This window comes from Gracilinanus agilis, chromosome 2 (genome assembly GCF_016433145.1).
Source record: "Gracilinanus agilis isolate LMUSP501 chromosome 2, AgileGrace, whole genome shotgun sequence".
NCBI lineage: Eukaryota > Metazoa > Chordata > Mammalia > Didelphimorphia > Didelphidae > Gracilinanus > Gracilinanus agilis.
In genome coordinates this window covers 677,571,119-677,585,162 of record NC_058131.1, presented here as the reverse complement: position 1 = coordinate 677,585,162, position 14,044 = coordinate 677,571,119, and the positions used below count along the sequence as shown (strand labels likewise).

Below are 14,044 nucleotides of genomic sequence, written 5' to 3'. Positions count from 1 at the left end.
GAGGGAGGGAGGGAGGGAGGAAAGGAAAAAAGGAAAGGAGGAAGGAAGGAAGTAAAGAAGGAAGGAAGGAAGTGAGGGAGGAGGAGGATGGATGGATGGTATAATGGAAAGAATACTGGTTTGGGGATCAGAAGATTTGAGTTCAAGTTTTGACTCTTGTTTGTTTTTGGTAACTAAGAATCCCCTTCTGGACCTCAGTTTTCTCAAATATAAAATGGGAGGTTTCATGAATGTAAATGGGTGCAAAATTACTTTTTAAGCATTTACTGGATACAAAGATTAGTTGATCTCTAAGGTTCCACCTAACTCTGACATCTTTGTTTATCTGGGTCTCTCTGACATGGTGAGTCAATAGGGTTATGCTATATTTGTAGTCAATGTGAAGGGAAGTCAGAATTACTATCACATAATATTAGATCTGTTATGAACTTTTGAGGTCACATAGATGAGGAAATCGAGACTCAGAAAAGGGAGAGGGCATGGAAGGAACAAATTTGGGGGCACAGTCCTCTCTCTGACATTTGTCAGATAAGTGGCTGTGGGCAAGTAGCTTGGCATCTCATGGCCTCAATTTCCTCATCTGTAAAATGGGGATAATACCTATTTCACAGAGACATTGTAGAGAAAACATTTTCAAGATGCTATGTCTGTGTGAACTATCATTATGAAATGATTTCTCAAGGCAAGACCAGAATTGGTCTTATCCCCCAGTTAAAGGGATCTTCTCATGGAACCTTGTTACCTTGGTCACCAAATTGTTCAATACTAAAAATAGTTGTACTGTACTTTCAGTTTAAAGAAGACAACAAAGACAAGCATAGAAGAAATGATGTGTCCCTTTCTTTTGCACTGACAGGTGTAAGAGATTGAAAATAGGAACAGATAAAAGAGCAATTCTGATAAGTTCTTGATGAGAGAGCCTGAATGAGTCATTACCTGGGACTATTTAGGATGTCAAGTGATGGAGATGCACCTTGATATAGTAGAAATGTGTTGTACTTGAAGGGTGAGGGATGGGCTGTGTTCAAGTCATGCCTTTTGTTCTTTGAAGCTCGGTAAGCCACTTAACTCAGCCTCAAATGTGAATAATAAAACTTGTAGTACTCACTTAGCAGGGTGGCTATAATGCTCAAATAAGATACAGGTAAAGCACTTTTTACATTTTAAAACCATATAAATGTCATTTGACCCCTGAGATTTTGAGCTGAATATTATTGAGGAGGGGATAACCCTACTGATCTCTCCCAAAACATCCATTGATACCCTTACCTGAGATGGTTGGCATAGACCATTGCCCTGATCCCCAAGGTATTGTTGATGCTCTTGTGTTCACAACATAAAGGATCATTAATGTAGGGGTGGTTTCTCTTCTCTTTTCCTTCCCTTCTTCCCTTCCCTTCTCTCCTTTTCCCTCTACCACTCTCTCTCTTTTTTCCCTTTCTCTCTCCATGCTAGTCCCAAACAACCTGAGTCAAGTTCACTCCTGCCACTATTCCACTCTTTTTAGTACCTTAGAGCAGAAGAGCAGGGACTTAAGCTTCCTGGGTTACTCCTTCCCTTCTGCCCTGCTGGCCACTTCTCCAGTTCTGCCATGGTAAGCTCAGGCAATGACTAAACAACAACAAATGCATCTCTTCATTCATCCCTTTGTGGCAGTTAACAACATTTTATTTTCTCTTTTTCCCACTGCCTCCCCTCCCCTGGAGATGAAACAAAAAATCATGGAAGAAATATGTAGCCCTGTGCAAAAACAGATCTCAAGGAGACCAGTGTGGTACTAGGTGGCTTTCGTACCAAGATATTTGAAAAAGGCATGCTCCTTGCTCATATGGAGCTTAGACTTCCAAGGGAACAAGACTCCAAGCCAGAGAGCCGTAATAAACAGCATTGAGAGAGGTACAAAACCAAGTGTGAGACTAGAAAGGAAGGCCATTGCTCTTCAGAGGAAATCAGGCAAAGCTACTAGGTAGAGGTAGCATTTGAGTTAGGTTTTTGAGGATGGTCAGGAATTTAGCAGTATGAAGGAAGGTTGCCTAAGTAAGATTTGCATTTTCCTCTTTCCCAGAGACAGAACAGTACTGTGCAGCTATTAATGACATAGTGATTGGGTACCCAGTAGAAGAGGCAAGACCGGACATTAACCCAGCTGCCAAAAAAAAAGAGATGAGAATGTCCCTGGGCCCTGGCAAGTGGCTTTACTAGATAACTTGGTCTTTGAGAGTCAGTTTCTGGACTTATCCTTCAATTCCTTTGGTGCCTGGGACCCCAAAGACCAATGATCTTGGGGTTTGTATGGTGGAGTTATTCTAGTTTTCCTTTTCCAATCTTCCCTTTTTTCTATCTTCCCTTCAGGAAAACCAGTTCCCAGGAAGAAAAACACCAGGAATCTACAGCTGTCACTTCAACTACATGGGAGCCCACAAAAAGCCCTACTTGGGAGACTACAGTAAAGCTGGATACCCAAACTTCAGATGTGGGTCGTGAAGGTGAGGTCTTGGACTTGCAGAGAAGGTGGGCTGGAAGGGAAGAAGACTCTCAGTGGTGGGCCAGTGACAAATGATAAGCACAAAGCTCTCCGATGGGGTCCTGAGGGAACAATTGAGTTTCAAATGAATTTTCAGCCTCAATTCGAATGATATTGCTATGATATCTTATGTTGCAATGATTGGATTGAAAAAGAAATTCACATACAGACACAACTCATTTAGCCTAGCTCATCCTTAAGTTAATTTCCCAAATAATTGAGATTTTTCCCTTTTCAGCCCCAAAACTTATCCCTATGGCCATTTGGGATGGAAATGTGTCTTTAAAAATGCCTTCTAAACAGAAGATAGGGGTCAGAATGTAACCTTTTATTAACTGACCCAGGGAGACCCCGGTTTATGCCTATTGAGGTATCTAGGACTCTTGGCTCCTACCATAAATAGTTCCCCAAGTGTTGTACTTTGGAGATGATTGAATCAGAGACTGACAGAGCTGGGGCACTGAAGCTCTATGGCAGGGCCACAGTTAGACAAGGCAGCTGAGGCTTTGTTCCAAGGTGAAAAATCTAGAGGGCATTGACAGCACTTTTCCCAGTGTACTTCCTTCCCTGCTTACCCCACCCCATCAGAGGCAACATGCTTCTACCCTTCAGAAGCTGAGCTGTCAGCATCAGAGAAGCCCCAGAAAGTCTCAGGATATGTGTTCTGTATTCCTCAGTGGGCCACGAACTTGGTCATTGCCATCCTTTCTCATGAGTAGCAATCAGTTAATTTTTTTTCAACCCTTACCTTCTGTCTTAGTAGCAATAACAAGTATCCATTCCGAGGTAGAAGAGCAGTTCAGGCTAGGTAATTGGGGTTAAATGACTTGCCCAAGGTCACATAGCTGAGGCCAGATTTGAACCCAGGACCTCTAGTATCCAAGCCTAGCTATCTAATCACTGAGCTACCTAGCCATCTCTAGCCAGTTCTTTAGTAGCTGTGAAGTGTCATACAATCTCAGATTACTTGGTCTCCTTAGACAATATCTTAAGGGAGCCTACCCCTCTTGCTACTTGCTCTAAGTGAAAAACATTACCAGTTTTGCCTAGCTTTGCCCAGATAAGAGATACTGAGGGTCTGACCTAGATTGGTGATAATGAGCACAAGGGGACAATAAGAATAGAAGACACCCTATGGCCATGTTGGGGAGCCTATAGCACATGTGCTAGAGCATGCCAGAGAGAGCTGCTCCCTTCCCCCTCTCCATGCAGGCCTGAGGACATTTCTCACATGATCATCCCTCTGTCCAGCAGCCCAATGGGAGCTCTTCCTCTCTCCCCTGTCTGGGGTAAGAACGAGGGACTCATATGTGGTGTGAAGGTTGTAGTTTGGGCACTCAGGTCCCTAAATGGTTCACCATCACTGCCCTAGAGAAATAGGATTGCCAAAACTTGCAGAGTAATTGGTACTAGGTAAAAATAAAATGAGTTGCCTGATGTCTTATGACAGAGTCAGGTCTAGAACTCAGGTCTTCTGACCACCAGTCCAAAGTCCTTTCCATGAGTTCATGTGTCTCCTTTTCATATATTTTTGGTTCCACTGCTCTGTCTTGCCTCTAACCATTTTCCCTTCACTTGCCATACCTCTAATTTTATATTTCTAATTTGGGGTGACCTGAGAAAAACTATAACCCCCAAGCTAATTAGAATTTTGTGTTAACTAAGGAAGAGTCAGTAGGTTCTAAGTAAGAACCTTTAGGTTCATTCTTATGAGTCAAATGCATGCATGCACATTATGATACTTTTAATGCTTCAGGTTCTCAGCTGTGATTCAGAGAAGGGCAAATGGGTTGCTGCCAAACCTCTAACTTTCTCTAGTTTCTTTTTTCTTTCTTTCTTCTTTCAAAGTATTCTTTTGTACAGCAGCTAAGTGGTTAAAGCACCAAAGAAGATAACTGAGGCCAGAAATTTAGACCACATATTAAAGAGTGGGCTTCCTTCACAGAGAAAATCTGTTTCCTGGCCACAGACCAGCCCTTCACCCTGCCTAGCTAGCATCTCAACTAATCGCTCATCAAGCCTTGCAATCCTACCTCCCCAGTGCCTCTCCCATCCTTACTCTCTACCCCCATTATCACCAGCCTACTTCAGACCCCTCAGTTCCTTTTCCCTGAATTATTCAAACAAGTCTATTAACTTGTTTTCCCCTTTTAGTTTCCTCTTATCAGCTCATTTTTCACATACTGCCAAATTGGGCTTTCTAATGCACAGCTCTGATCATGTTAGTCTCCTGCTGTATCTTTCAGTGGCTCCCTATTACCTAATACAATCCAAATTCCAAAACCAGACATTCAGGGAAGCTTTCCAGCCCTGCCCTGACATCTTCCATTCTATCTTTCAAGCCTGATCTAATACTAACCTCTTTCTCTTACCCTATGCTATAACCCAACCAGACAACTCACTTCTGTTAGTAGATATCTGGTGGAAGGAACACTGGATCTGGACATTTTATGTACACGTCTTTTCCCTATGATCTCTTTGGGGTACAAACCCAGCAATGGTATGGCTGGATCAAAGGGCAGGCAATCTCTTAGTGCTCTTTGGGCATAGTTCCAAATTGCCATCCAGAATGGTTGGATCAATTCACAACTCCACCAGCAATTCATTAATGGAATCTGGACATTTTAGCCTCAAATTTGCATCCTGAAAAAGTAATGTCCTACTTTGGTGACTCTGGGCAAGTTTTCAATCGCTGATTGGATGGCTTCAAAGAGAAAACTTCAGTTTCCTCATCTCTAAAATTAAGGGATCAGATCAGATCTAAAATGTCTTCTAGCTTCAAAAGCAATGAAACTTCTTTCATTCTACCTTGGTATCTTTGCCTTCATCTGGAATATTCTCCCTACTTCCAACTCATCCTTCAAGGTCCAGCTCAAAAACTACCCTTCCCAGGAAGCCTTCTTACCCAAGCCTTAGTCAGGCCCCAAGGGTCTTCCTCATCTGAACTCCTCACAGCACACCTCCCTACCCACCATGACTCACATTATACTGAGAACCTTCTATCTTGATGGCAACCATGTTTTTATCTCTCCTTCTAAAATATAAGCCTTTCAAAGGGAGGGGCTTGGTCTTTCTTTTTGTTTCTTCCAAAATTCCTAGCCCTGGATAAATATTGGATTTATTCAGTGTTTAGAGGACAAATCTTTAACCTTAGTCATTAAGTGATTCTTCACATAGAAATGTACAGAAGGTCATAAAAGAAGGGGTGTGTTTACATGCAGCTCAATCCCAATATGCAGCTTAGAGCACGTTTCATTGCAGATAAATGGGCAAGGAGTGACATTTTTGTGGATAAAGGATGACATGTCTCTACATGTCTATTCACTTTGTCCAGTGAATGCCTAATTATTCCAGGTGAACAAATCCCTACAGATTAGCCCAGGGTTCCTCCCTGTCTCTGTATTCTTTTTATCTTCCAGCATTTTTCCCTCAAAGGAAAAATTTTAATCTTTAACTATTGGGGCACTCCAAGCTGTTAGAATCCTTTGAGTTTTGGGTTTCAAACTCTGTGTGACATAAACTTCTAATAATGGAATTATGTCATTTCCTCCAGAGCCACTCCAAGACTCATCTCTTCCCAGAATGTTAGAGGTCATAAGGGCTTTAGAGATCATTCCATTTTGAGGCACGTGGGTTTGAATCTCAGAGCTGCCACTCATTCACTGTGGGACCTTAAAAAAAACTCCTTTTCTTCACTGAGCTTCGGTCTCTTCATCTGTAAAGTCAGCGTGTTGGACTGGGTGGTTTCCAGGATCCCTAAAACCTATTAACGAACCAGAAAGCTGTGGAAATAATTTGTGCTATCTGGCCCAGAGGCAATCCCTAAGAGAATCAGATTCCCATCTTTCTGGACTGGAGACAGAGTAGAGGGATGTACCTTCTCCAGAGCTCTGGAGTCAGACAATCTTGGGTTTTCTGTTTGCAGGGATTGGTTCTCTTTCAATGAACAATTAGATTTTTCTATCTTCCTGAAAGGCAGTCAAGAAAAACCAATATTGTCCTGGAAGTAGAATACCTCGTCTCACAAAAGGAGGAGGCTCACTATTCCCTGCAGGAGAGGAATCTCCTGTATAGGAGGCAAAGGATTATTACTATTGTCGTTATTGTAATTGCGATGATGATGATGATGATGATGATGATGATGATGATGATGATGATGAAGAGTGAGAGGGATTCCTGAAATGAAGAATGATTAGTGAAGGGAAGGCAGAGGTGGGGAATGGAGGATGAAAGAATAACTGATCCCAGCTTGGGCCTGGCTCCCTAACACTTGCCCCTCAGGATTCTCAGAGGATTTCCCCAGCATCTGCGATAACAGGGAGTGATAAGAAGCCCACAACGCTGACCCCGGTCCAGGGCTCAGCAGACCTGGCAATTCATGCAGAAAAGGGAGAAGTTTGCCAAGCAGCTATCCCTGAGCTGAAACCAGGGCTGGGGAAAAAAAAAAAAAAACAACAAACCTCAGAGCTCGTTGCTGTGGTGATGTGTGAGGGCAGCAAAGGGGGGATAAAAATGGAGGAGGTGGAAAATGGAAGGGGGGGTGGAATTCAAGGACGTGCTAATGAAAGGCAAAAGAAAATTTCATTCTCCCTGTGTCAGGGTCAACATGACAGAAATGGCTTTTTGCTCATGACACAAAGAGAGCTAGCAGGAGGCAGGGAAGGGGGAGACAATGGCAGCAAAACTAGGCGTGTTCCTAGCATGGAAACCAGGCAGAGAGAGGAGTGGTGGCTCCCCACCCCCCAACCCCATTACCAGCTAATCTGTTCAGTGAGCATACAGGATGCTGGAGACAGACAGACAGGGAAGGCCACCTCCATAGGAGGTGTAGAAAGGAGTGAGCTGCCCATCCCCATCCAGAATGAAGAAGCCCTATAGCATACTGGGGCTTGAGCAAACTCAGGAGGAGGGTGTCCTTAATCCAATCTAATTCAGTAAACATTTATTAAGGGCCTACTATGAATGAGGCCCCACGCTGTGCTAGATGCTGGGGCTACAAAGCCAAAAGAAAAAACAAAAAAAAAACAAAAAAAACAACCTCCAGTTTACATTTTCCTTTGACCTTTGTGCCCCCTTGGGCTGTCAGTCAGAATAAACCTAAATGGCTGAGTTAGGCCAGACCCAGAAGGCTACTAGGGACTTCTGGGGGGGCATAATAAAGGGCATGGTTGACAAGGTTCAAGATTCTTCTCTGCGTTAGACATAATATCATTGAACTGTGAGCTCCTTGAGGGCAGGAATTGTTTCTGCTATGTCTCTGAATCCCCATCACTTAATACAGTGACAGGTACTAACTTAATAAGTATCTCTTGATTGAAAAAAAGCTTTTCAAGAAGCTTCCTCCTTTGGGCAGCTGGGTGTCTCAGTGGATTGAGAGCCAGGCCTAGAGATGGGAGGTCCTAGGTTCAAATCTTGCCTCAGACACTTCCTAGCTGTGTGACTCTGGGCAAGTCACTTAACCCCTTTCTGGAATTCATTTTCCTCCTCTTCAAAACAGGAAGGGTGAACCAGGCAAGTGGGTCCAAAGTAACAAGGAGGATTGACCATCTTTCCTTGGTATTACTCTGTGAAATGGGTTTCTTCTCACTCAAGGGGAAGGGAAGGTTGATTACACAGCAACTGTATGACTTCAAGTGAGTCTAGGGAATTTCAAAAGAGAAGGAGACATGTCCTGGATTTGGTAAAATAACTTGGATTGGATCATGTAGGCCAAGGCACCAGAGGAGCTGGTTTCAGTCTTGAATGAATGAGCTGTTTAGATTTTGGAGGCTTCTAATTCCAAGGAACAGGGCACTGGTTGGCAACAACATTCCCAATTCCATATGTAGAGAATTATCTATAACCCTTATTCAGAAAACAGGTTTATCTCTGGAATTTAGTGTACCAGTGTATATGGGTACCCATGTCAATGCGAATATTTGCATTTATGAGAGCTTTTGTATTTGTGTGTGTGTGCCCATCATCTGTATGCAAAGACCTATTTATCTCTGGGTATATATAACTTTGTAAGTCTGTGTGTATACACGCATGCAGTATGCCCTTTTGATCCCTGAGTATGGCTTCCTCCTGCTCCATCCTTTTCTCTCTCTGTCTCTCTCTGTCTCTCTGTCTCTCTGTCTCTCTATCTCTGTCTCTGTCTCTCTCTGTCTCTCTCTCTCTCTCTCTCTCTCTCTCTCTCTCTCTCTCTCTCTCTTTCTTGTCCTCTCCTTCTTCATTGTCCCTTCTCCCTCTCTCTTCTATCCTTCCTCTATCATTCTCTTTTATTCTCTTCTTCCTTCTTTCTATTTCTCCTCTTTCATGCAATCTCCTTTCTCCCTCCTCTCTCATTCCCTTTTTGCTCTTTCTCCTTTCTCCTCTCCCCCCCTCTCCCTCTTTTCCTTCTCTTTCACAGTCAGAGTGAAGCTGACCAGAAGCCCCACCTGAGCTGTCCTTTCTGTTCTCCCTTTTAGATGTGATCCTGACGGTACTTGACAGCAAAACCCGAGATACGCTAGCTACCTACAGGATTCCCATTAAGTACCTCCGTCCTTTTCATCCCTACCATTTTGAGCTGGTAACGGTGAGTATTCTGGCTAAAAAGCCAGCTTTGGGGGTAGGTCCCCTTTGGCCTGGCAGGGGACTAGGGCTGGAGAATTCCACTGCCTTTTTCCAGTCAGGGCAGGCTCATGGGAATGCATAATGGCTCTATTCCTAACATTTTATTCAGGAAAGCATGTGAGCTCAGGGCTGTGAGGGGGCCTCTGGAAGTAAATGGACCCAACCAACACCACTTGGACAAGAATTTATTTTTTGTTGGCATTTGGGACCCTCAAAGACTTTTTCCCTTTTTTTTTTTATTAATCTATCCTTCCCACTACCTGTCCTTCCTCTCATTGAGGAAATAGCAACATCCCCAAATAAAGCCCTAGACAAAGAAATGCATAGTTAGGAAAAGAAACTCCTAATATATGTCTCTTCCTGCATTTAAGTATATCTACTCTCTGGCAGCGAGGAAGGAAGTGGATACTTCATTTTCATTCTTTAAAACTGTGGTTACAAAAATCTTTCAAAGTTCTTCTCTCCCTAGAGTATTGTTATCATTGTATAAATTGTTCTACTGCTCCTCAGTTTCCTCTGAAACTGTCCATTTTGTCATTTTTCATGGCATAGTAATATTCCATTATATTCATATACCACAATTTGTTTAGTCATTCCCCAATAGTTGGGCAGCTCCCTTGGTTTCCATTTTTTAACTACTGTGAAAAGTGCTGCTATAGATTTTATTTTATGATACATTATTTTTTAAACATATGAGTCCTTTTTCTCTTTCTTTGATTACTTTGGGTTATTGGCCTAGTAGTGGTATCAGTGAGTCAAAAGATATACACAGTTTAATAACTTTTGGAATACTGCTTTCCAGAATGGCTGAGCCAATTCACAGCTCCACTAACAATGCATGAGTGTATCTATTTTCCTTCAGTGGGAGGAGGAAGATGGATATAAGTGTAAGACGTTCAGGTGTAGACCTTTATGAAGGAGTAGGATTCCATTGCTATGACAGGCACTTCATGATTAATCTTTTGATTCTCCCTATTGTATAGTGTGCTTTCCCTATGTAAAAGGCAGGAAACTTAACCCCATTGAAGTCAAAAGATAGTCTCAAGAGCATCCCATATCACATTAGTAGTTTCATTATTAGAATATGAGTCTTCTACCTCTCCATTTATTTGGAGTCAGATCTGAAGGCAAATCATGGTTGTGCCATTTATAGGTTGTTCTGAAACAGTCAACCTCCCTGGACTTTACTTCCCTGGTTTGAAAAATGAGGCTGAGCATGCCTGTTGCCCTCCTTACAGGGTTGTTGTGAAGGTCTAATGAGATTGTTAAGTGCTTTTTAACAGTTAAGTATTATGTGCTTGAGTTATTATTATCATTTCTCTAGTGACAATAACCCTTTGTGGTTGCCTTCAATGGACTCTCATCCATTATCTCATTGGATCTTCTGACATACTTTAGACTAGTTATCCCTGTTTTTACAAAAGGAACAAGTAGGCCATGGACCTTGTGAGGATGGTGAAATATTCAAATGGAAAAGCCAAAGATTTATTATATATTGATCTTTCTGTAAAGGTTCCAAGGGACACTGGGTTTTAATTACCAGATTCTGCTCTAGTGGTTGGTCACTCAGAGCCAGAGTGGGTTGTGGCCAACATTTGGCCTTATGCAGGGTGGGCCTTGATTTATGGCTGGGCATGCTGCTTAAACCATGTGTTTTATTTCTTCTGTCTCTCCATCTTTGTTGTCATCACTTCCACCGGTCCTCAGGCTCACAAGCATGGTTTGGCCAAATTGTACGCTTCAGTCACTCGGGAGAGCAGTTTCATGCCCCGATACATTGGATGCACTCACACAGCCTTAGAGGTGAGGCATAAAGAGGGCTGGTGGGAACACTATCTTGGGGCTATAAGTCACACAGCAGAGGGAGCTGGGGATCACCATTTGTGGGAAGGGGAGGAGGTGAAGTTGGGGAACATCAGTTATGGGGAGAGAGGAGGGACTAGGAGACAGAAAAAGGAAATAAGGGTGATTGTTGCGGGCAGGGGAGAGGGTTAGGGTCCATCAGCTGTGATCAGTATTCAACTACCTCTTCAAAGGGGTTGCCTTGGACAAAAAATCTATCCCAAAAGTCAGAAAAGGGAGATAGGAATGGAAAGAAATTGGGGAAGAAAAAATGAACTTGCCTTTTCAAGATAACTGATCTTACAAGAAGAGTATAGATTGACTCACAACCTATACATACACATTCATGTTAATTGAGAGAAAAGGGGATAACAAATGGCTGTGCTCCTTACTCCCATTGAAGGTCATAGGTTCCTTCTTCCCATGATGCTCTGAGAATCCCAGGTACAAAAAGCTTCCTAGATCTCTGGGGAAAAAACAGATCTGATTCCTTCTCATTTGCCTTAATTCCTAGGAAGCCCTCCAGGTACCATATTGCTTTTCTATGATGCCCTCCAAGAAAGTAGAAAGCACATCCCACTTCTGTAGAAAATACCCTAGTAGACATCTCAGGGCCATTAGTTAGGTTCTTAGTTGGCCAGCCCCATCCCTAGTGTGATCTGGCATGTTTCATTCCTTTTTCAAAAGGCAGCTTGCTAGCCTCACATTGTCACTGTTTTAATGTCTCCATCAACCACCTTTTTCTCTCTTATGTCTGTGCAGAGTCTGAGACTGAGATTGGGCAAAGAATCTATATTTATTCTCTGATAATCCCTATTTCCTCATCTATATTCCTTCTTCCCTACCACTCCCCTCTCTCATCCACATTCAGTGCTTTATCCCATCTCCTTCTCTTGCTCCTGTCCCCTCTTATGCAGGTTGTAGAGCCATGGAGAGTGCTACATTTTTGGTCAAAGAACCTAAGTTTGAATCTCAACTCTACTTGCATGGCCTCGGACAAGTCATTTAATACTCTGAGCCCCAGTTTCTTCATTTGGAAAATAAAGGGATTGGACTAAATGGTCTCTGAAGTTCCTTTGCCCTCTAGCACCCTCAGTTAATTCCTGCTCTCATTTGTGTTTTCTCCCTCCTTCCTTCCTCTCCTTTCATATCCATTCCCTCTTTCATCCCTGTCTCTTTTCCTGGTTCTTTCTCATCAGTTTTCCATTTCATCTTTGTCCCTTCTCCCATTCATATTTTCTCTCATCCCTGTCTACCAGTCCCTATTGCCTTGCTAATACCTCTCTTCTTTCATCACGATGTCCTCTCCCATTTCTGTTCTCTCTAACATCCCTTTCCCTTCTTGCATCCATAACTCCCCTCCCTGTTTTTCTAACTCATCCCTGTGCTTTCTCCAATCTCTGGCCTTATCCCTTTTCTAATTCTGGTCCCTTCCTTCATCTCCATCTCTCCTCTCATCCTCTGTCCCTATTCCCATCCCTCTTCCATCTCAGGCTTCTGCGATGTTATATCCCTACTGACTTCTTGACAGCAGAGAAAGAATGTCCCAGTCAACACTCTGACATGGGCCCCTGAGGACACCTTCCTCACTCCCAAACACATGCCCTTTCCCTTTCTACATCACAGCTGTCAGGCTAGGATTGATTTGGGCTCTGAGGCAGAAGTTGCCTAGTTTCAGATTCTCAAAGAATCAATGACTATCACCACCACCATCACCTGCCATCTTTTTTTTTTCTCCTTTTCTCTGTTCCTCCCTGGGTGGTTATCTCTGTTCATCAGGTAACTAGAGGGTAGAGGTAAGTAACATTTCCAGATGCCTATATAGTTCCCCTTTGCCACTGGGCTGGTCCTACCAATATCTTAAAGGACACTAGAAAAATCTTCAGTGTCTTCAAATTCCCCACCAGCCTGCCATGGCTCCTTTGCTGACACAGCCAACCCTCCCCTGAGAGAGGGAACTCATTTGGTCCTTCTTACCACTGGGGGCTTTCCTTTCTACCAGAAAGTGAGGTAATATGAGAGTATTTTTGAGGGAAGAATCAAACAACAGTAATTTATTAAGCACCCACTATGTGCCAGGAACCAGGCTAAGAGCTGGGAGTACAAGTCCAAAGAATTAAATGCTTTCTACTCTCAAGGAACTTAAATTCCAATGAGAAACATAACAAGTACATCAAAAATACTTACAGAATAGATATAAGGTTAGAAAATATAATTATCACTACATAATTCAAAGTATTTCATATACTGTATGTATAATATATAGTACTCAAACACAAAGTTATTGGGAGGGAGGGAAGAAGGGAGGACATCAGAAAAGGCTTCATGCAAAAGATTATGACTGGATGATGCATCTTTAAGGAGGAGGAAACTTTGTGAATTGGAGGTAAGGAAGGAGTGCATTGCAGGCAGGGGGGATGGCCAATGCAAAGGCATGTAGATGGGAGATAAAACGTCATATGGAGAGAACAGAGAAAATGGAAAGGGCACAGCAAGGAGGGTGCAGCAGGGGGAAATACTTGCTTTTTACTGAGGCTCAGATCCACTTACTGAATGATACCCACACAGTTAAATAAACGCTGAGGATAAAAATTAAATTAAAAAAAACTATAGCCATCTCCCATACAATGTTGCTTTAGACTCTGAAAGAGAACACACTTCATGTGTGAATTAAGGAGAAGAGAGGTATGTGCTTAGGGAAGGGCATAATGGATAAGGATATAATCACTTTGGGAGGCCAGGGCAACATAAGAGTGAGGGAAAGTCTTCTGTGCTCATCCTCTCAATCTCAGAAGGCTTCCTGAAGGCAGTCTGTTAACATGGCTTCTAACATCTCTACCTATGTGTCTCCTAACAGCAGTGTCTGGTGGATACCATGCACATAAGTGCTTTTCTTTTCTTTCTTTCTTTTTTTTTTTTGGGGGGGGGGGGTTAACCCCCCTACCTTCCATCTTAAAATCTGGTTCCAAGGCAGAAGAGTGGTAAGGGCCAGACAGGGTTAAGTGACTTGCCCAGGGTCATGCAACAGGGAAGTGTCTGAGGCCAGATTTGAAACCAGGACCTCCCATCTCTGGACCTGAC

At 42.9% G+C, this 14,044-nt stretch overlaps 1 protein-coding gene across 1 annotated transcript in view; it reads left to right on the top strand.

Annotated features, from left to right (window-relative positions):
- The window catches only part of CCDC33 (coiled-coil domain containing 33), a 181,312-nt gene that overhangs the window by 32,031 nt on the left and 135,237 nt on the right, over positions 1–14,044 (top strand). The window contains exons 3-5 of the mRNA XM_044660257.1: positions 2,353–2,486; positions 8,974–9,083; positions 10,829–10,924. Coding sequence (XP_044516192.1) covers positions 2,353–2,486; positions 8,974–9,083; positions 10,829–10,924 — 340 coding nt within the window. The remainder of the gene's footprint in view (positions 1–2,352; positions 2,487–8,973; positions 9,084–10,828; positions 10,925–14,044) is intronic.